General features: G+C 62.8%; 1 protein-coding gene across 3 annotated transcripts in view; it reads right to left on the bottom strand.

The window, feature by feature from the left end:
• The window catches only part of BAHCC1 (BAH domain and coiled-coil containing 1), a 71,434-nt gene that overhangs the window by 35,337 nt on the left and 12,593 nt on the right, over positions 1 to 23,504 (bottom strand). For all 3 annotated transcript variants that reach the window (XM_077973175.1, XM_077973176.1, XM_015120579.3), the window contains exon 3: positions 4,687 to 4,866. In XM_077973175.1, coding sequence (XP_077829301.1) covers positions 4,687 to 4,866 — 180 coding nt within the window. The remainder of the gene's footprint in view (positions 1 to 4,686; positions 4,867 to 23,504) is intronic.

The following is a 23,504-nucleotide window of genomic DNA, read 5'->3' as shown; positions in this document are numbered from 1 at the left end:
GGCAGGTGCCGTCCCAGGGCCAGGCTCATGACAGAAGTGTCATCCTGCCCAACCTCGAGCCTGGGCTGGCCCTGGGAACCCTGCAGCTGCAGGGACCAGTCCCTTCATCCAAACTAGGGTTGGACTTCTCCCCAACCTCCCTGGGATGCCCCTACCCTGGCTTCCCCAGGCCTGTGTCTCCCCCAGCCACCTCCACACAGCCCTCTGCCAGGTGAGGACCTAGGTGCTGGTCACCATGGCCATGAGATGAAACCCCTGCCCTCAACAGTGACTGGCACCACTCAGCCAGGCCGTGAACGTGACGCTCATAAAGTCTTAGCGGGCTGGGGTTCGGGAACTGCCAGGGCCTGAGGGTAGACTCTAGTGGGGACAGGAGAGCAGGGCAGCTTGCCAGGGCAGACCATGGTGAGGGGCCGAGGGTCTGGGAGGGCTGGCTCCAGAAAGCCACAGGATGCCTCCGGAGCGGGGATCACAGGCTTGGATGATCGCAGCCGCCCTCTGGCTGCGAGAAGCTGGCTGGAGGAGGGTCACAGACCTGGACGGGGCGGCCGCCCTCTGGCTGCAAGAAGCTGGCCAGAGGTAGCCAGTCTGGCAGAGCCCTTCTACCCCAACGCCGGGATCCCCACCCTGTCCTCCCATCCCCACGCTGGGATCCCCACGCTGTCCCCTCCATCCCCACACCGGGACCCCCATGCTGTCCCTTGCATCCCAGGGGAGCCAGCTTGTCCTCACTGGCCCAACTCTCCCTCGCACATGGGAGGGGACAGCAGGTCCGGGCAGGGCAAGTGCTCCCCCTCCCCCGCATAGATGTGGGGGGCCTGGAGTGAGCCCAGGTAGAAACGTCAGTGCTGGGGTGGTCAGTGGGCCTGTGGAGGACAGGTCAAGAGGCTGTTTTAGCCACTGAGGAAACCGAGGCCGGGAGAGGAAGGAATTGCTGAGAGATCTGGGAGGAAGTGGCGGGTCCCGGGCAGGCATCACAGGAAGGATGGAGCTGGGGCTGCAGCACTTCTGAGGGCACTCAGGGTGGGTGGAGGCTGGTGGGATCTCTGTCCCTCAAACAGATGTGGTCCCAGCTCCTGCTCACTCCCAGCAGCACCAGCGAATCCTGAGACCTCAGAGGGGATGAAGGGGACAGGGGGGCAGCCAGCAGGACGTAGGAAGCTGCAGGGCTCTGTCGGCAGGGAGCACTCCACATGCGTAGCCCCGGACCCCTGGGAGCTGGCCAGGCCCAGTGAGAGGTGGCCACTGGGGGGGGCGTGGTTCTGACCAAGAGGCTGGCCAGGCGGACAGCCAGCGCATGTGTGTGCCTGTCCCCGCCATGGCTCCCCCCAGGTGGCACAAGAGACCACGAGTGGCCTCAGTGGGCGGCTCAGCAGCCCCTGCCCCCACCCTTCCCAGCTGAGCCCCCCAGGAACAGAATCCTCTTTCATTGGCCCTGTGGGTGGTCCTGGCCCGGCAGCTGGGGGGCGCGGTGGGGAGGGAGGGGACCAGGCCTGCCGACAATAGGACCAGCTGTGCGTGCCTCCACCCCCGCTCTCACCCACCCAGGACAGGCTGGCGGACAGAAGCTCACCTCTGCTCCTGGCCAGTTCCGCTGCCCACCCCACCCAAAGCCCCAGGGAGGCCCACCGCTGGCGGGAGCCCAAGCCTCGTGTGAGCTGCGGGCTTGGGGGAGCTGAACCGGCCAGATGTTTCAGGCGGTTCCTCCAGCTCCAGGCTGCCTCTGCTGCACCCCCGGCTGCTCCCCCAGGGAAGCAGGAAGCCCTGGACCGCTCCAGGGGCTGCCCTGCAGATGGGGAGAGAGGAGGCCCTGCCTGGCGTCGGGGGGTTCCTGGGGCTACCCCAACCTGGGTTTCTGCTGGCTTGCCCCATCCTGGCCTCCCTGCCCTCAACGAAAGCCCTGGGCTGGGGAGGGGGTGGCAAGCTGGCCTGGCGGGGCACTTGCCTCCTGCCCATCCTGGGCCACTGGAAGGATACGTGGGCGAGGCCGACCGCCCAGGCAGCCCGCTGTGCCTGCTGGCCCCCACCCTCCAGCCGAGTCGCGTGCCCCCCGCCCACCTCGCTCCCCTTCCCCCATGAACACACACGGCAGAGAAACAGGCCCTGCGCACGGGGAGCCAGCTGGCACCCTGTCAAACTAGCAGCCAGGCATGCTGCCCGGGCAGCCAGCCAGCCTCTCACCCTGGCCCGCCCGCCCTGGCCTCTGCCGCTCAGCTCACAGTGCGGCAGCTCCATGTGGTCTGTCGGGGAGCATGGCTGCGTGGCAGGGAACCCCTGCAGGGAGGGGAGGGGATCCCGGGGGGTGGGGCAACTGAACTGAAGGCAGCGCAGGGGACAGCAAGCCGGAGCACAGGCCTCACAGGTGTGTGGCCTTGGAGGCTCTGCCACCCTCGGGGGGTACCCACACCCATCCTCAGCCCCGGGTGGGCCCTGCGTTCTGGGGCCCAGGCGGGCGGCTCAGAGGCTACGTCCCGCGTTCTCTTGTCCTGCCTCCACCTGTGCTGGTCCACCCAGTCCACTGTCCCGCACACATGCCCGCCCCAACCTGACACGGATGGCGGGAGATGCATCTCGCCCAGCCAGGGTGCCAGGTGCCCAGCAGGCTAGACAGGTGAACCTCCTCGGTGTGACACAGCCAGGGCCACTGTGGGTACAGTCCTCTCCTCCCGCTCAGGCCACCCCTGCCTGGAGGAGCTACTTCCCTGGGACGCAGACAGAAGGGGCTCAGAAACCCAGATGCCAGGGGCTCATGTTGACCCTTGTGGCAGGACACTGGTCTCCCACCCAGCCAGGGGGACTCCCAGGGGCTCGGGAGCAGATGGAACCCGCTGATGCTGGGCCCCACGTGAGGGGCTGAGAGGTGGTGGGGTCCCCGGGGTGAGATGTGGTCAGCTCCGCCCAGGCAGCCGTTGGCACTAGGGGAAGTGAGTGTCTAGAGGCCGTTGTGGGTGCTGTCTGCCTGTGGGCCACCGCACACCCACCCTCTGAGCAGCCCCCAGAGGGGCGGGACGGGGGCTCCAAGGCAGGTGGTGCTACCCACAAACGGCCCTCCTTGCTGCTGGGGTCCCCCAGCGTGGGCAGAGGGAGTGGAATAGGAGCTGTCTCCTGGTGCAGAGAACACTGGGGATGGGTTCGTGCCGCTTCTGGGCCCTGACTAGGGGCCACCACTGCCAGGAGGGGAAACCAAGTCAGCGGTCCTAGGTGGATCTGTGCACCTGTGGCTGGGCCAGGGCCAGGCAGCGGCCGTTGCGTCTGTTGGGGGGGGGTTTACCACGGCTGCCGCAGGCGTCGCCTTCCTGCTCCCCCCATGCCAGGCCACCCTCCTCCCTCCCGAAGACATCCTGGGAGCCAGATGCTGTGGCTGGCGGGGGCGTTTGCCCACAGACACAGAAGGCTGAGGCGGGGTGGGGGGTATGAGCCAGGAAGGCGGGGCCCCCACAGCCAGCCCAGGAGCCATGGCCAGCCTGGTCTCCCCTCCAGGAGGCCGCTAGGAGTGCAGGGGTGGGAGGAAGGGGCAGGGGAGTCTGGGCAGGGGAGTCTGGACCGAGGACCCCATGCTGCCCACGGCATCCCAAGGTAGCGGCCTCCCCTGCACCCAGGAAGAGGCTGTTCCTTGTCGCCTGCCCAACATGTGCGCCCTGCGCCCAAAGCCCAGATTATTTCAGCAACTGCCCCTCACTCGTCACCTGTTCTGCTTGGAAAACAGCCCCTTTCTTGTTGCACAAAGAGAGGTTTCTCTGCTTCCAGCAGTGCCGGGTGCTAATCTCCCTGCCTGGAACGGGGCGGTGGCGTGGTGTGTGGGTCCGCAGCGCTCTGTAAACACGACGCCCGCCGCTCAGCAGTCATTGAGTTACGGCAGTGCCGGGTGCCAGGAGCAGAGAGCCCTGTGTGCCCGCTGCCAACTGCAATTACCTCTCTGCGTGCCAGCCGCAGGGGGCGGGGGGAGCTTAACCCTTCCCACACTGCAGGGTTGGGGTAGCCGAGGGAATACCAGCAACTGTGGGCCCAGGGACATGGGGGCCCAGGGCCGCCGCCTAGGCTGCAGGGCAAGGGGTCTGAGCAAGCAAGGGGATCCGGGCAGAGGTGCCCTGCCAGGGAAAGGCCAGGGGGGCCTCCAGGGGCCTCCTGCTGGCCAGGCAGCCTGAGAGTAGCCAGTATTCGTGAGGTGCCTACTGTGTGCCCAGGGCTGTGTCCCATGGGGAGGCAGGTGGCCTGGGAGGAACTCTTTGTCCTGGGCCAGGCCCCACGGTGGCAGCCTGTGTGCACTGACAGCTCTCCCTGCCCCCTCCCCTCCCGGCTGGCAGATCCGGAGCCCACCTCCTAGCATCTGGGGAAGTGGGGCGCGGCCACTGTGAGGGTGAGCCCAGCCCGGCCGGCCCAGCTGTACTCCACATTTTCTCAGCTCCCCAGAGCCCCTCCTGGCTCCCCCGTTCCCCCTTGCTGCCCATCTGGAGCACACATCTGGTCAGGACCACTGCCGAACAGGCCGCCCTTGTTTCCAACCAATCACCACTTCCCCCGGGGCTTCCTCGGCAGGGAGGCAGCCTCACCAGAGCCTGCTTGTCAACGTCCACCGGCCAGGTTCCCGCTGCCCTCGTGGGAGCCCCTCACCTGCCCCTGGCCCGGGCACCAGGGTCAGTCTCTTGGCCACCAGGGCGTCGCCAAGAGCCCAGTCTGCCAACTTACCTTCGTGGGAGTGGGAGAACCAGATCTGGGAGGTGGCGGGGTGGGAGCCACGGTAGGCCTGCTCAGAGGGGGAGGAGCTGGGGCCGCTGGGGTGCGTGGAGGCTGCCGAGCCCAGGCTGCTGGAGAGGAAACTGCCCATGAAAGAGGAGGCCGGAGAACTTCCCATCAGGCGGCTGCTGGCTGTGGACACAGGGCAAGAGTGAGTCTGGGGGCAGCTCCCAGGGTGTGGCCTGAGGCAGGGCAGGGGCAACAGCCCAGCCCTTCTCCATGGGGGACCCTCAGGCCCCCATCGCCCCTGGAGTCTTTGTCTTTCAATATCCAAGAAACCGATGATGGGAAAGGCTACCCACATAGGCCTTTGACAGCCATACTCAGAGTCCTGAGTCTTTTGGTGCCTCAGGTGTCCTGGTACTGACACCCTCCTGCTGGTGCAAAACCCAAGAATGTCATCTTTGTTACAACCACATCACCACCACCAGCCACATCACCTACCACTATCACCCCCAACCACATCACCCACCACTATCACCCCCAACCACATCATCCACCACTATCACCCCCAACCACATCACTACCACCTCACCCACCACCACCAACCACATCATCACCACCACCCCAACCGCATCACCATCACCACAACACCAACCACGTTACCACCAACCACATTACCACTAACCACATAATCATCACCAACCACATCACCACCACCACCAGCAGCCACATCACCTACCACTATCACCCCCAACCACATCACTACCACCTCACCCACTACCACCAACCACATCATCACCACCACCCCAACCGCATCACCATCACAACACCAACCACGTTACCACCAACCACATTACCACTAACCACATCATCACCAACCACATCACCTCCACCACCATGCCCCCAAACACATTACCACTACCATTACCACCAACCGCATCACCCACCACCAGCACAACCAACCACATCATCCACCACCATCACCAACCACATTCAATGACAACCACATCACCATCACCATCACCAACCAATTACCACCAACAACAACCATATCGCCATCAATAACCAATCACCATCAATAACCACATCGCTCACCACCACCATCATCGTCACCACCACTACCACCCAGGTGCTGGGTACTGTGCCAAATCAACTTTCATGGCCTGTGGATAGGCCTCCTCTTCACAGGGAGAGCACCCCGACTCTCCCAGCCCACGGTGGTGGGCAGCTCCAAGGCCCCTTAGACACTGGCGAACTTGCTAAAAAGGCCAAGGTGACACATGAAGCACCAGGGTCAGCGGGGCCCCAGCCATAGGCCATGTGTCAGCTCCACGGGCCCCGCAGTCTCGGCCCCTCCAGGAAGCACTGGGAGGAGCTGTTCTCTCTCCTGAGTAGGGTCTTCATCCCTCTACCCAGACCCAATAAGCTGACTTGTCAGACAGAGGAATGCCCCAGTCCCAGGTGAGCGGAGAGAGAAACTGAGCCAGCTGGAAGACCGAGGGTGGGGGACAGAGGAAGGAAGGGCAGCACTGGGGACAGATCTGCTTCTAAAATCCCTTCAGGGTTCCTAGGGCTGGGCCCCAACTGGGCTGGCACAGAGCCGCGAATGGCGCTCACCTCTGGGTCAGGTGGAGGCAGCGAGAGGCTCCTTCCTGGGTACTGCCAGGATACCCTGCACTTCCTCTGGCAGCCTGAGTGTGGGAAATGGTGAGCCCCCAGGACCCCAGGCCCCGTCCAGCCCAGCCCTCCCGGCCCATTGACCCGCCTGCATGCTCACTTGTGGCCCATTGGCCGTGCCCCCCTCTGCCCAAGTCCAGTGGCCAAGGCCAGCCCGAGGGAGCCTCCCAGGGTTGCCATGACTACCAGCTCCTGCACACGGAGGACAGCACACACAGATTTCTGCACACGGTGGCCCTGCTGCTCCGTGGGTGGTCTGAGGCTGTCACTGAGCGGCCCCCACCCCAGCCAGGCACCCTGGCACCTTGTCATCTCCATTCCACGGGCGGCAAGCCTGGCCTGGGACCATCCCAGGAACCCAGGGCGGGGGCACTGCCCCCTCGGGAAAGAGGGGTATGAGGCTGAGTGTGGGGACAGTGGGGGTCTGCAGGGGCCCAGCCCGAGGTGAGTCAGGACAGCCATTCCCCTGCCCAGGAGGCAGGGGGAATTTGTGAATTTCTGATGCCTCATCCAGCCTGGCTTGGCCCTGGGAACTTCCCAGACATGAGGTGACTCAGCAGAGGCAGCGGGGCCAGGGGGGCGGCGGGGGCTGCCCTGCAGGGCCCTGGCAGGGTCCTGCTGTGCTGAGCCAGTTCCCAGCCCAGGGCCCCCAAGGCCCCTTCCCCTCTCATGTGTGAACGCAGCCACGTGGACTCAAGGGGCCTCCCCCGGTCGTGGCAGCAGAGGAGGGGTCTGTGAGTGCTGGTGGGGGACGTGGGGTGTGAGCTGGCCTCTGCGGCGGGTGGGCGGGTGGAGAGGAAGAGCCGGCCCAAGGGACTGTGGAGCAGGCCCAGGTCCAGGCCCAGGGCAGGGGGCGAAGGTGCCCGCGAGCCAGGGGCTTCCCGGACCACAGGGCTGGGACTGCCATGGGCCAGGGCCAGACCACAGGCCCGGCGGCCAGGGAGGGGACTCTGGGTTGGGAAGGGAAGTGCTGGCTTCCCCTGCTTGGGGACACTGGGGCATGCCTGTGGGGTGAGTGTGGGCTCCCCTCGGAGTTGGAAGCTTGCCGCTGCCTCGCCCAGGCCCGCCTCGAGTCCCCCAGGCCTTCCCACCCCCACACCCTCCTGGGGAAGTCCCTCCCGCCTCTTCCTCCCTGGGATGGTGGGAAGCAACTAAGTCCAAAAGTTGGGTCTGGAGAAGGGATTTCTCCAGGATCCTGGCCTGAGAACCCCGTACCTTGAGCTCTCCCACACCATGTCAGGCGGGGGCGGGACACACCCCGGTGTCCCACGGGGCCCTCAGTAGGCAACCAGCCTGTCTCCAGACTTGGGGGACCCTGCTGTGCTGCCTTATCTGAGCCCACCAAGGAAGGGTCCCCAGCCCCAGAATCTGGGGAATGAGAGGGAAGGGGATGGGGGCTCCAGCCTAGCCCCTCCCTGCACCTGACCAGCCTCACCAAGCTGGGGGCCCCTGACTCTGTGCCCAGAGTCAGGCAGGGCCGCTGACGTGGGGGTCTCTTTCACCTCTTTTCCCTTTCATTCTGGAAACAGGCCATCTGGATTGCTGTCTCCTTGTCATACAAACATCATGTCTTTGTATTTTCACCATAATCAGCTCAGGTAATAAAGCACAAGAGAGGCCAGACACGGTGGCTCACACCTATAATCCCAGCACTTTGGAAGGCCAAGGTGGTAGATCACTTGAGGTCAGGAGTTCAAGATCACCCTGGCCAACATGGTGAAACCCCGTCTCTACAAAAATGCAGAAATTATCCGGACATGGTGGTGCGCGCCTGTAATCCCAGCTATTCGGGAGGTTGAGGGTGGGAGAATCGCTTCAATCTGGGAGGCGAGGGTTGCAGTGAGCCGAGATTGTTCCACTGCCCTCCAGCCTGGATGACAGAGTGGGACTCCGCCTCCAAGAAAAAAAAAATCACGAGAGAGGAAGCCGAGTCACCCAAGCCCCCTGCCCCGAGGCCCTCGCGTGAGCATTCTAGGACCACTGTGTACACAGCGGCATACATACTTCTCCGGTATCACACGGGGTCGCATGCTGCACCCCAATTCCATGCCCGGGCATCCTGGGTACTGAGCTTACCATGAGAGGCCTACCATCCCCCACAAGGGACTGGGGTAGCCTCTTTTGCTTCTGGAAATCCTGACTCGGGCGGCAGCTGCTGCCAGGGGTCCTCACTGGCGGCTCAGCAGGCCAGCACCTCGGAGATGGGACCAGGCAGGGGAGGAGCCTCTGCCCGGCATCCCCCTTGCCCCAAGAGCACGAGCCCTGCACATGGCTGGGGGCTCAGATGCTTACTCTAAAGGGGGGATTTCTCCCCCATGGCCCTGGCCTTGGCTTGAAACTTGGAAGCAGATTCTGCAGGCCCTGCCAGGTGGTCACTACTGTGGTGACCCCCGCGAGTGTGGGGGATGGGACTGCTGGCCACCTGAGGCCTTCCCTATCCCACCCAGCTCCTGAGGAGTCCGGGAAACCCCAGGACAGAGCATCACACCTCTACTGTCACCCCCACCTCCACGTGTTTGGGGATGGCACTGTGACTGGCCAGCAGAGCCACAGGTAGACCAGGCTGCCACCTCCCCAGCCCCCGCCTGCCGACCAGTGGCCAACCCCAGACAGAGCCTGGGCCTCAGCTGCCTGGGAGCCGAGTGTAGCCTGGGCTCCAGCCAGGGCCAGACCGCGTGGGACAAGGCCAGCCGGGAACTGGGCTGAGGGTTCTTTCCTCTTGGCAAAGTCCCTGTCTACCAAGTGCTGTGGTTACCAGCCCAGGAGGAGGCAGCTGGGGGCCGGTCTTGACCTAGGCCTCCTCAGGCCAAGTGCCCCATCCTGGCACTGCCTGCAGTGGCACCTTCCTCGCCTGGGGCTTCAGACTCATGTGACCTAGTGCCACCATGCTCCCAAGGTCGGTCGTGGGCCCGCCATGGGGCTGGTAAGAGATGGAGCATGACCGAGTCTAAGTTACTGGTCCAGGCCCATAGCCCCAAGTGCTCTGCTGGGGGCTGAACATGGCCTGTCCCCACCTGTGTGCACGGTCAGGGTGCCCTGGCCCCGCACAGAGCCTGCCTGGGGCCGCTCTGCCAGGCTTCCCATCAGCTCTCATCACAGAGATGCAGCGCAAGTTTGGATGTTCCTGGGGAAGGGACCAGGAAGCTGGATGCAGTGTCAGCGGGGCCACCGAGGACTGCACATTGGCCTCCAGCCGGCTGCCCCCACTGCCCAGCCAGCCCAGGCCGGGTTTGTAACTCTAGATCCGGACTAGGCTCTGGCTCCAGCTCCAGGGCCACCTCAGCTCTGCCCAAGATGCTGCAGAGGCCTGGTTCGGACGCCCGGCTAGCTGAGGAAACAGTTTCGGGAGACGGCAATGCCCAGAGGGCTGTGGCCACCCCCAGGTGGCTCGTCCTCAGGCACAGCCCCATCCCTGGGAGGCCGGTCTGACCTGGCGCCCAAGGTCCAGCCAACTAGACATGGAGGCAGGCTGTGCCTGAACCTGCTGTCCCAGGGCGGCCCAGCAGCGGGAGGACTGGGGAACAGCTGCACAACAGCTGGGCTGGAGTCTCGATGCCCACTGAGCCCGGCCCCGGCCCAGGGCTGCTGTATGAGGAGGCTGGCACACAATAGGTGAGAGTTGGCCACATGGGCTTGCAGCAGAGGTGGCCCTAAGTGGCCAGGACGCCGATGGGAGCTGGCTTACCTCCTGCCAACCTGTCTGCCAGGCTCCCTGCCATGGATGGCCAAGAAAGGCAACACATGCTGGGCAGCCCGAGGGGCACAGAGCATGCTGGAGCCCTGGAGCCCAGGACTCCCCGGCGAGCCACTCCCTCCGTAAAGGTCGGTCCAGCAGCCCCCATCCAGGGTTCCCGAGGACCACACACCAGAGGCTGGGCCTGGGCAACCGGATGGCCAGGTGCCCACTGTGCCCCACCCCACTCTCCTGCCAGGCTGACCCTGCTCTGCCTGTGGCACCAGACTGAAGACAGACGGAACAAGAGGACGGCAGGGCCTGGGAGCCGGGAGAGGCGGGCGCAGAGCCGGCAGAACGAGCATTTGTTTTGAGTTAAGTGAGCCGCCGAGACAGCCTCCTTTTCTGGAAACTGTGAAATGGGTTGTAAAAAAAAAAAAAAAAAAAAAGCCTCGCTGAGATGGCGGCAGCTCCAGAGAAGCAGCGAGGCCCTTCCCAGGCTCCCGGCTCCCGCTGTTTCCGGAAGCCCAGCTGCCGGGCTGCTGGCATGGGCCTCCCCAGCTCCGAGTCTGGCGGCTGCACCCGCCGCCTGCGCCAGCTCCCACCCCCGACCCACACCCGCTCAGGCTCCCCTCTTCCCTCAGCACTGGCTTCCGCTCCACACCTTCCCCGCCCCCGACAGGGCCCGCCCAGGCGGGGGACACCAGGCTCCCCTGGGGCTGTCCCTTGGTCTCCCCCAAGACACCAGGAGTGGCTGGGAATGGAGTGATGGGCGGTCTCAAGCACCCTTCCCACGAGCCAGGCTCCCAAGGGAGCTGCGCAGGAGGGGAAGGGAGGCAGGAAGGAGGAGCAGCCCCGCTGCTGGCCCTGCCCCACATTCCTCATTCCGGGAAAGGCGGGGGAGGAAGCCACGCTGCACAGGTTCCTGGTGGATGCAGAGGGGAGGTGCAGCCTGCTTGGAGGCAGGGGTGTAGCATCTGACCATTTGGCTGCCAAGGAAGAGGAGTGAGGGACAGGGGTGGGGAGACCAGGCCCTGCCTTGGGGTGAGAGGCCACTCTGGGACCGCCACCCGCACCAGGAGACCAGAAGCTGCTGTGGCAGGGGCTAGAGGCCCAGCCACATGCCACCCCAGGTGTGCAGATGTGGCTAGGAGACAGGCAGGTGCACGCTGGGTGTGCAGGTGTTTGCAGGCTCAACCCCCAGATGCAACCCAGTGATGCTTCCCCCACCCTGACTGCAATCACTAGTGGTCCAAACTGGAGAAGATGTGGGGTGCACCTCACACTTGTGCACGCTCACACTTGCACGGAGGCAGGGGAGGGAGTGTGTGTGAGACTCACGGGGTGTGTCTGAGTGTGCAAAGCTGTCTCTGGGCATGTGCACGTGACTATGGATATGAACACAAGGTCTGACTGTACTCACATGTCTGGGATGAGTGGCTATACACACACACACACGCACGTCTGTGGGTATGCACACCTTGGCAGACTCTATTCTCGGGCACGGGAGCCACATAGCTAGGCAAGTCTTCAAAGATGCTGCTTCCCAGGGCTCAGGCCTCCACCAGGCTTATCCCCTTACTGGCCTAAACCTTGGCAAAGGCTCTTGGCCTCCGCTGTGCACAAGGTGGCATGGAAGGGGCACCGGGATGAACAGCTGCCCTGGGTCAGGGCACGTCCCGGTCCACTGGTGGTGGAGGGGGCCTCAGATCTGCACCAAGTTGCAGCTCCAGTCCCCAGTCCCCTGCTGCATAGGAGCCAGCCCCCCACCCAGCACAGCTGCTCAGTTCTGAGCTGCCTCTCCTGTGGCAGTGAGACCCCAGACCCTAGAGTGGCCTCCAGGAGTCTTGTAGATTCTGGGGCCGGCCAGCAGGTCATGTGGCCAGGCCCAGTTGCCCTCTGCGGTGGAGAAGCAGGCCCCAGCGTTCCTTGGGCTGTCCTGGAGCCCTCTCCAATCTGAAGCCCTCTCCAGGGCCCGCAAACTGTCCAGATCCGGGGCGGCCCTCTGTCCCGACTGCACACCTGCTGCCACCAGATGTCCGTCTGTCCAGCACGGCTCCCTCCATGCCTGGCGGGACACAGGGCCTGCCCTGCCTAGTGTTGCCTCTTCTGCCCCCACAGCCTGGAAGTGTCTGAGGGTGCCTTGGCCCCCTGGGGTCACCAAACCTCCCCACCCACCCACGGCTCCATGGAGGAGGCTAGACAAGTGGAGACTGAGGCGGGCACAGTGAGAAAGGAGTAACAGAGAAGAAATGGGGCACAAAAGGACAGGAACCAGCGTGGGGGCAGCGAGGGAGAGGCTGGAGGGAAGGCCAAGAGCACGCAGCCATGGGCTCAGCCCAGGATCTGGAGCAGCCTGTGGGAGGGGCGCCCGCCCAGGAATAGGAGCACGTCACCCGGGAAGCCCCTCGGCTGGCTCAGGAGAACCTTCCAGAAGCCTGCACTGGCCCAGAGGCAGCATCTCTCAGGCCTTAATAGGAAAACTCTGTGGTTTCTGTGTACCCAACCCAACCAGCGTGGAAACGGCCGGGAGCCGATGATGACAGAGGATGGGCTCAGCCACCGACAGCCCAGAACTAATAAAAGAAAAGGAAAATCGGATATAAGTCTGGTTCTTATTAAAGGGGTAAATTTAGCTTTTTGGCTAGGGCAGGGTAGGGGTGGCCGATGCTCCCCACGGGGTCCCTCCTCGGTCTCCCTCCCCCAAGAGCTCTGGGCCAAGTGACTCAGAGCAGCCATGGTGGGGGCGGAGGGCGGGGCGCAGGCTGGCTCCCTCTCTGCTTCTACAGTTCTTCACACCTTCTCCCATGTCTCTCACCCGCTCTCCTGGACGGGCAGGTGGCCAGGACCTCCCCTTGCCCCCAAGACACTCTGGAAGGCCGTGGGGCGGCTGGCCAGGGGCGTGGGAAGGCATTCAGGGTGGTCAGCGCCACTCCCTCGCCGACCCCCCACCACAGCTGGATGAGTCTCCCCGCCCCAAACCGAACACGCCCCATTCCACCATCTTGAGAGAGCCAGTTGCAGGAGACGGACACGCCGGTGAAGATGTCAGGGGCACACGCACGCACACCCCAGCCCAGGTATCCACCCTGGCCCACAGGTCCCCGCAGAGCAAGGGAGACCATGTGGACACCCACTCTGCCCTCCTGCACTCCGGCCTCTCAACTGGGGCCCCCGCCCCCTGCCCTGACCCAGGACGTGTCCACTCTAGCTGTGGACGTGGAGGGGACACAGGGCAACGGATGGGGACCCAGGGCCTGCCCAGACATACCAGCCACAGATGAGCCCCAACAGAGCCGGGCTGTAGGGAGACTCTAGTGCTCTTGGCCCCGCGTCCACACAGCCATGTGGCCTTGCTGGCCGGCCCCTCCCATCCTCCAGTGGACTAGCCACAGCCGCGGCTGGGAGTGTGCTCCTAACTCCTGCCACCTGGCCCACACAGGCGACATCAATGACACAGGCTCCATACCAGAGCAGCTGAAGAAGGGTGGGCAGAGGCAGGTGCAGGCTCGGGGTGGCCGGGGGGCAGGCTCTCACCCTCCTGCATGTTGACCCGTCCTTGTGGACATGCACACGTGCATACACCCATCCTCATGGACACACACACACACACGCATACACACCCATCCTCATGGACACACACACATACACACGCGTATACACCCATCCTCATGGACACACACGTACACACGCACATACACCTATCCTTGTGGGCATACACACATGTACACACGCGCATACGCCCATACACACTTACATACACCCACCTTCATGAACACACACGCATACACACCTATCCTCATGGACACACACACACACGTACACATGCTTACACATCCATCCTCATGGACACACACATGTACACATGCGTATACACCCATTCTCACGGACATGGACACACACATGTACACACGTGTATACACCCATCCTCATGGACATGGACACACACATGTACACATGCGTATACACCCATCCTCATGGACATGGACACACACACACGTACACACGTGTATATACCCATCCTCATGGACACACACACACGTACACACGCATATACACCCATCCTCATGGACATACACACACACGTACACACGTGCATACACCTAATCTCAAACACACAGGTACACATGTGCATACACCCATTCTCATGAACACACACACACACGTGTATACACCCATCCTCATGGACATGGACACACACACACACGTACACATGCTCATATACCCATCCTCATGAACACACACGTACACACGCGTATACACCCATTCTCATGAACACACACACATACACATGCATACACCCATCCTCATGGACATGGACACACACACACGCACATGTACACACACTCATACACCCATCTTCATGGATACACACACGTACACACACGCATATACACCCACCCTCATGGACGCACACACCCACATATATGCACACCCACATATACACCCATCCTCATGGACCTGGACACACATACACATGCACATATACACATGTGCATACACCCATCCTCATGAACACAAACACGTATACATGCGCATACATCCATCCTCATGGACACATGTACACATGTGCATATACTCATCCTCATGAACACACACGTATACACCCATTCTCATGAACACACACACATACACCGGTGCATACACCCATCCTTATGGACACACACGCATACACCCATCCTCATGGACACACACACACGTGCATACACCCAAACTCATTGACACGCACATGTACACACATGTATAACCATCCTCATGGACACACAAACACATGCACACACGCACACATGCATACACCCACCCTCATGGACACACACACGTGTATACACCCATCGTCATGGACACACACGTACACACGTGCATACACCCATCCTCAGACACACATGCATATACCCATCCTCATGGATGCACACACACACACACACACGTGCATACACCCATCCTCATGGATACACATGTACACATGCACACACTCATCCTCATGCACACGCATACACACGCGAATACACCCATCCTCATGGACACACACACGTACACAGGCGCATACACCCATTCTCATGGACGCACACACGCACACGTACACATGCACATACACCCATCCTCATGGACACACATACACACGTGCATACACCCATCCTCATGGACACACACACGTACACATGTGCATAATACACCCATCCTCATGGGCGCACACACACACACTACTTGCTTCCCAGATTGGCCTGCCTGGAGGTGTGAGGCCCGTGGTCTCCCTGGCAGGGTGGGGTGCTCTGCCCACAGCCACCCTGGGCTGTCTGTGATGGTTCTGTGGGTAGTTGCAGCCCCCAGAGCTGGGGTCCCTGCACCCAGGAGAGAGAAACGATGGTCTGTGTCAGCTTACACAGGGCTGGGGGTAGGTCAGGGAGCAGGGACAGCTTCACATGCTGTGGTCACCACGTCCAGTGTGGTCACCACGTCCAGTGTGGAGGTGGCTGCTATGTTGGCCGAGAGTCCACCTGCCACCGAGAGGGCTCAGATCACCCTTGCCCCTGGTGCTGAGAAGGACCGGGTGCCAAGGGCCTGACTCCCAAAACGAGGTTGGCTCAGGGTGCAGTATCCCAGGAAGGGGCTAGGTGGGGGCTCGGGCCAGGACAGGTCACTGGAGGCTGAAAGGGCAGGGACCAGCCCCCACTGAGGACCGGCCCCCACTGAAGTGCCATTTTGTTATTTCCCAGCCAACTGCTTTTGGTACAGCTGGCTCCCGCCACATGGGGCCTCGCACCTGTGTTACCCTTCCAGGGGGATGTATGCCCCTTGCCAAACTCTTGTTTCTCAAGGCTTGGTTCACACCCAGCCACCTCCAAAAAGCCCAGTCTGCCTCCTCCACAATGAAGGTCCCCCCTTGGAACTCCCCACCACTGCAGGACCCTCCAGGCAGCAACCTGCGGAGACCCCAAGGGGCTGAGCACGCCTATTGCTGCTGTGTGGCACCGAGCCAGGTACGGGCTCTGGGCTATCCCAGGGTCCAGGGAGATGGGTGGAGAAGGAGAGGAAGGAACCAGGAAGCTGCCAGCAGACGGGTCTCAGAGGGCGGGGGTCAGCCGGCCAGGTGCCCTCCTCCAGCCCCCTTGCCTGGGCCTGTCCCCAGCCCCCCTGTGCAGCATCTGGTGGCCCTGGAAGGGGGGCTGGGGCGGAAAGGGCAGAGCTCCAATGGGAGCCCAGAGCAAACGTGCAGAGTGCATGGCCTCTGGTGAGGACAGGGCGCCGTGGTGGGTGACGGCCAGCCGGGTGGGGACAGGACAGGCTGGGGCGGGGAGACGGAGACCATGCTGGGATCCAGGGAACCCACGAGACTTCTCAGCGCAGTGTGGCAGCGACGGGAGCAAGCAGGGCTGGGCCCAGGGGGTGCCGGCCACCTCCACCCAAAGCCTCACCCTGTCCTGGGGCCTTGGGGTTTGGGGACACGTGGTGAAGCTGTTATGAACCCCTGGGAGCCTCAGTCCTTCCTACCCCGAGAGATGGGGCGGCAGCACGCCAGGCCCTCCTGATGGCCAGCACTCCTGCGGCACGGCCCCACGCCCTCACAACACACACGTTCATCTTATTCATCTTGTTTTTCACCTCAGCCTTCCGAGGTAAAAACTCGGCATTCCTAGGAACTCTGCAAGCGGGCGGGCAAGGCGGGTGGCTCAGGCAGGGACCTCTGGGATGGGGCAGACAGGGCTGGCCGAGGCGGCTTGGGGACCGGGTGGGAGGCCCAAGGGAGAAAAGGCCCTGGTGAGGTCCGGCAGCTCCTGGTGCCCTCAGCACCCGGCCCTGCAGCTTGAGCTCCACCTCTGTGGGGTCTGGGCAGCGATGCTGGCCGCCTGCATACCCCTGCCGGCCTCACGGACCATTGGGAGAACCAGCACACTCCTGAGCCTCTGCTGCCCAGACAGGACCTGCCCCAGGGACCAGGGCGCCAGGCAACGGCCCTCGCTGAAGGAGGTACCCCCACACTGTTGCCCCTGCCCCAGGACAGGTCCTGCCTCGGGAGGAGCCACTTTGCTGCCAAGGGGGACATCAAGGGGGCCATGGCTAGTCGCGGGCAGGTGGCTTGGGATGCTGTGCTGGGCCTCCCCGGTGGGGGTCAGGGCCCAGAAGGCACCCCCACAGCTTCGCAGGAGAGTCCGGAGACATGCTCAGAAGGTCCAGCAGGCCAGGTCCAGGGCCAGCTCCCCATCCCGAGGGCACCCAGGTGGGCTGCCAGTGTCGCCCCAAGGTGGGCTGGGGGAGCCCCCGGGGCGACTGACGCACCTGCGCACCCCACCCAGGCAGGCAGCTGATGCAGAAACAGAAGGAGAAAGCGCTGCCTAGATCAGAGAACACAGCGGCCCCAGCCCCCCACAGCAAGCCCTGCGCTCCATCCAGAGAAGGATACCTTAACCCGGCTGGTACACGAACAGTTGCTGAGTGCCCATGACAGGCCAGGGTCACCGACCCTCGCCCTGAGTCCAGCCTGGAGTCCAGGGAAACCACAGGTGGTCTGAGCGGCCTGCCTCCTGCATGGGCCCTGGGGCCTTGCTACAGACCCTGTGGCCTTGTGGCTGTTTTGGGTTCAGCTCGCTCCACCAGTTGGCAGAACATCTGGGAACAGACCTCCCACAGGTGCTGAGACGACACTGCGCCTGCGTGGACAGCACTGCCCTGGCTGGGGTGGGGACGGTCCACGGGTATCCAGGGGCCTGCTGCTGCGGAGGGGACAGCCCAGAGTGGAGGTGGTGGTGTGGTGTTGGGGGAAGAGAGAAGGGGGAGGAAGAGTGGTGAGGGATGAACAACAGGGCCAGCCTCGCCTCAGATGTCCAGGACCAGGCTGGCACAGCGGGTACAGAGACTGAGAGGGAGCAGGCTTCCAGTGAGTCCGGGGCTTGCACTTGGCCAAGTCACATGGAAGGAGGCCGAGGGCATGGGGCAGAGGAGAGGCACAAACCCCTGAGGGCAGGTCTGCCCCAGACAGCAGCCAGAGCCCGAGGAGGGCATGGTCAGCACAGGGGAGGCAGCCACAGCCACGGGTGGGGTCCCAATGGCCCACTCTGGGGTGGGGGAGGCTATGACTGCTGTGGGTGGCCTCAGGGAAGGTCCTGAGAACCCCGGACCCTGGTGTTCACATTTATGTAACCAGCCCTTGGTGTGGACAGGACCTGGACTCATTTCTAGAAATAGGATATGGTAGAAGTGACACCACCCACTGCCCCCCAAGGTGAGGCCGCACCACACCGAGCTTCCGTCCTGCTCTCTCACTCTCGCCCTCCTGCCAGCAGCCGGCAAGAATCCGACACCCACGACACCCGGAGGGTGGCCTTGGGAGGCGACTCCCCACAGCTGGGTCTGGATATGTCCGAGGCCCCAGCCAACACCTGGCCCTGAGTCAGATTCCCGACTCACAGAAGCTAGGAAATAATCAATGTTCACTGTTTTAAGCTACCGAGTTTTGAGATAATGGGAGAGAGCCCCGGCTACTCATGCAGAGAAGAGACAGAGCCACAGGGTGGGGCGGGGGGCGCGGACAGGGAGAGCCCCTGGGAAGGTATGGGAAGCGCCAGGAGGGAGAGTCGGTGACTCCAGACAGATCTGCCTCGTGCATGAGTCAGCCACTGAAGCCTGGTGGCTGCTCCCTGCCCTGGCCGACCGGCCCCAAGGGTGTCTGACCAAGGTGTGGGAAGCTGCCCCCAGGCCTTCGCGGGCCACGTGTCTCTCCCTGGCTTTTCTGGCTTTCAGCATTTTCAAGGGTGTCCACCCAGCCGCCTCCCACCTGAGGCCCTCCAGACTTAGGCACTTTGGATTTCTGCTAAGTATTTACCATCAAACTCTCAATGTGTTAGGAAGGATGGCATGGCCTCACATACAGTTTTCGAATTTTCTTTGATTTTATCTGTATTTACACACACTAAGAGCTTTTTAAGGGTTAGTCGAAAAATGCATTACAATTTAATTTTGGTATTACATTAAAATAAATTAAAAGTTTATTTTTAGATACCAAAGGGATGCGAAAACGCTCAGAGAGGGGACTGGCTTCCAGGAAAACTGGCCACAAGGCGACCTGCTGGCCTGGGGTGACCAGGGCCCACAGCAGGGCCGGCTCGATGGGGTAGCCATCCCACCACGGAGACCCGGCATATCCTGGGCGACCACAGAGCTGGGCTCTTTCCTGTCACTCCAGGGCCAGTTCACCGGCCAGGGACGGGGGACCTGCCATCGGGCCTCCTGGGGGTCACCAGCTGAAGCCAGAAACCAGGAGGCCACGGGGCCCTGGTCCTACCCTCACCGTGGCCACACGTGGGTCTCTGCACCTGTGTGTCTCACTGAATGTAAATGCTTCCTGCAGCAAAGCTACTCTCAGACGCAGGGATACGACGCTGAGTGCGGAGCTGGAGGGAAGAGTGACCAGGGTGCGGAGGGGCAGGGACCAGGGCAGCAAGGGGCTTGTTGGGAAGGACCTTGCTGAGGTGTGCAAGTGTGGGCAGAGACAAAGGCCCAGAGACCCAGGGAGGCTGGGCTGGGGTCCCCAGAGCTCAAGGACTATACTGAGGCTTCCCTGGCAGGGTGGGCTGGGCAGAGTGTAAGGGGAGCTGCCCAGAGGGCCTCAGGTCTAGGATGCCCCAAACCTACATCCCGGGCCACCCCACACCCTCTCCGGGTGGCCAGCAGCTCACCCGTCTTTGTGGGTGCTGGGTGGAGAGGCCTCTCAAGGAAGGAAGGAAGGCAGGCAAGTGGGAGTGGGGCTGGCCGACAACCTCAAGGACCCTGCTCCCCCCCAACCCCACCCTCCCTGATCAATCTGAATGCAGTGGCGGATGGAGCCAGCCGTGCTCCCACCCACAGGGCAACGGTGCCTCCCGTCTCCCCAGCCTCTCTCTCGGGCCTGGGCTGACTGCAGGTCCACCTCCTGCTGCCTGTCTGGGGTCCGGGTTTGGGGGCTACCAAGAAGGGGAGCAGGCCAGGTGTTGACTGGGGAGCTGCTCAACTGGGGGTGGCGAGTCCTCCTGGGGCCCCACCAGGCACATGGTGCGGACCCTCGGCCTCAGTTCAGGGCAGAGACAGGACACGGGCACCTGCAGGCACACGATGAATGGGCTCAGGCGGAGGACGGCTGCACGACTGAGAACAAGGGAGCGTGACCCCCGAGAGAGGGACCACCGCTCAGGCCTGAGGGGAGGCGCACGGGGGCCCCAGGTCTTCACACAGACACAGGGAGAGCAAAGACCCAGGCACAGCTCCGAAGCCCTCCTTCCCTGGGAGGGACCTAGAGAGCTCTGAGACCCACCCCCGGCAAGTGGAGTGTTTGACGAACGGCCTTCCGCACCCCTGGACTCGGGGAAGCATAGCCTGCTCCACTGTCCCCCAACCCCAGGCAGACAGCCCCACCCCCGCCCGAGACTGGGGGTTATACCGGGACATCTTTGCTCTTCTGGCTCTGCGGTCCCGTCGCACGTCATGTGCTAGTGTCTCCCCTGGGTCAGTCCCCCTCTGCCACTGGGAAGCCCTCTGAAGTCCCAGAGCCCGGCAGACCCGGAAGGTCACGAAGGTCCCCCAGCACCCAGGCCCCATCTGGGGGTCCAGAGCGCCTGCACTGCCCGGGGTGCCAGGACCCATGGTGCCTCAACCCGTGGTGCCTCAGAGCAGGGCCACATCTGCCCATCCCAGTCACATCCAATGCCCCAAGACACGCTGGAAGGTGGGCATCCACCTTCATGCCAAGCCCATGCCGGCCCCTGTACAGGTGGGTAAGTGGGGCAGCTGGACCCCCATGCCAGGGCACAGGAGCCAAGGGCCCAGGTTTCCTAGTTCTGTGGCCAGACTAAGGCCTCAAGGTCACAGAACCCCTCGACGGACACACAGGAGAGGGCCTGGGCCTCTGAGGCATGAGGTGGGGCCCTCAGGAGTCTCACTGCCTGCCAAGAGCAGAGGTCCCACCAAGGGGCCCCGGACACAGCCACCTCCTCCCCAGTCCTCTCAGTCTCCGCCAGGGAAGGGCCGTGCACAGGCTGGCTGTGTGCCTCCGGCAGCTCGTGCAGGCTCCCAGGACCCTGCAGGTGACAGGGATGGCCGCAGTGCCCCCGGGAGGGCACCAGGGCCAGGACTGCATCCCCCAATCCCACTCAACCCTCCAGCAGGGCAGGGCCACTGCCCATTTTAGAGGTGGAAGGCCTAGACTCAGGGAGGGAAGAGGAGGGGCCCCTGACCCCCACCCTAGGCTGGGGCAGCTTGGCAGGGCCCCATCACGCATGCTCCCCTCAGCTCGGGCAGGCGCTGAGGCCAGGAGCTCTCCAGGGACCGAAGTCTGGAAGGCAAAACCCACAATGTGAAGGGCCTGAAGCAGCACTGTGGCCTGGTGACATGAGTCCTGGGGCCATGGCTTCCCCGTCGCTGGCACAGCCCAGCCTGCTGAGGAGGTGCTTGCAGGACCAGCCTGTGCATAGAAACGTTGCAGAAGGTGAGGGAGCTGATTCGTACCCGGCCTTCTCCCCAGGCCCTGATTTCCCTCTGGTCAGTGGGAGGGGGCAGGCCCATGGGTGGGGGAGGAGCAGCCCTCCCCCCCATGACCCAGACGAAGCCATTGGCTTTTGCTCCCAATCCTAGCTGTACCCCCACAACCCCGCGTGGACAATCGGGGAGTCGCCTCACAGCCCCAGCCAGGGCCACGAGATGAACAGGAACTGGCCCCCACCCTGAGCCTGCTCCTGGCCCTCCATGACTCTCCTTCACAGCTGTGGGCCGCCTCCCTCCACTCACACACACTTCCCCCCTTCCCCAGGCCACTCAGCCAGCGCAGCTCCAACTAGTCTTCGGGGGACAGGAGCCCCACCCCCACTTCTGTCTCCCACCACCTCATGTGGTGCTAATCACCAGAGGACAGCTCCATCTGCCAATTCCCTGGGCTCTGACACCCTTTCAGGCGTAGGGCACGCAGCCTCAGGAGCCACCGTGACAGCTGAAGACGCTACAGGAAGGCCAGGGGACGCTGCCATGTCCCCCAGGCAGGTGGCCACACAGCCTGTGTCCCCATGCCACGGTTCAGTGTTGGGGGAACACCTTGATTTTTAATAAAGAGACCAGAGACCCTGGCTGGGCCTCTCGCCACTGCCACCTCCTTAGTTTTCCCAGAGTTAATCGTTCATCTTTTCCAGCATGGGGGTGAAATCCTAGGGGAAAAGCAGAGCTCTTCACACCCACACGTGTGTGCCTGTGTACATCACCCGAGTGTGGATGGGCACTTATGTACCCTGGCAGGCGACGGAGGCCAGCGTGGCTCAGCCCAGCTCTGGGGACAGGAAGGGACAGAAAGACATGCTCCCCCAGACTCGGGAGCCTGCAGTGCCCCAGGAAAGGTGGCTGATATCAGGGGAAAGGCACTGGCCCCAAGCAAGCCAGCCGGGGGGCTGGGCAGGGGCTGCTGCCAGACTTTGTGGGACAGATCCAGGTGGTTGGTCAGGGCTGGGAGGTCACAGGGCTGGGGGACAAGAAGGGCTGCAGGCCCAGGAGATGCTGCTGCCAAGAACAGCTCAGCTGGTGTGGGGCATGGAGGAAAGGAGAGGTGGGCATGCAGCAGTCAGGGGCCCCTCTCCACTTAGGGTCACATGGGGGCTCTGAGAGGATGTGACGCCAGGATCAGACCTCCAGGGTGGCAGCGGCAGGCACTGGGGATTGTAGAAGCTGACCAAGTGAAAGGCCGGGCAGGGGTAGGCCCCAGGAGGGCAGAGACGGTACTGGGGGCAGCTGAGAGGTGGGAGTGCAGGGTGGAAGCCTAGGGGGTGGGAGGAAGGTGGGGCCTGGGGTAGCCGAGCATCTAGGAACCTCTAGGACCCCAGGCACAGAGGCCAGGGGTGGAGGCGGCCACAAAGGACAGGAAGCAGCGCCCAATGCAGGCAGTGGCTTCCAGGACAGCCAGACAGTCTCAGGGCAAGCCCAGGACCAGACCTGACCCCGAGGCATTCGCCATGCACTAGAATTGATCTTGACAGGAATGTCCTCCTGCTGAGCAGGAGCTCAGGAAAGGGCAAGGCCAAATTCAGCTGGAGCCTGAGGACAGGGTCCACAGCCACACTGTGGCAGCAGGAGGAAGGGGGCCAGGGAAGGCGCTGAAGGGAGGCTGAGCCGCAGAGGGTCATGCGGATCTGGGGCTCTGCTCCCTCCTGCAGGTGGCCAGGAACCATGAGCCAGGAGACGGAGGAGGGAGCTGGTGCGGAGGACGTAGGGGACAGACAGATGCCCGTGCCAGTCACTAGGCAGCCTGGCTTTCCCAGGAGCCACTGGAGTGGGACTCCTCGCGGGCCAGTTGTGAACAGTGGGAGTGGGAGTGTGTGTGAGTACGCAGGTGAACGCCTGGCTCGCGGTGTGAGCACACAGAAGCAGGTGTATGTTGCCACATCTGTGAGTGTGAGCAGCTGTGAGCTTGGTCAGTGAACCTGTGACTGGACCCCGCTGGGATATCCTTCCTGGGGTCTACAGAGTGGGCCTC

The sequence above is a fragment of the Macaca mulatta genome, chromosome 16 (assembly GCF_049350105.2).
Source record: "Macaca mulatta isolate MMU2019108-1 chromosome 16, T2T-MMU8v2.0, whole genome shotgun sequence".
In the NCBI taxonomy this organism is placed as follows: Eukaryota; Metazoa; Chordata; class Mammalia; order Primates; family Cercopithecidae; genus Macaca; species Macaca mulatta.
Note: the sequence above shows the minus strand (reverse complement) of the source record. Positions and strands in the feature narration are given on the sequence as shown.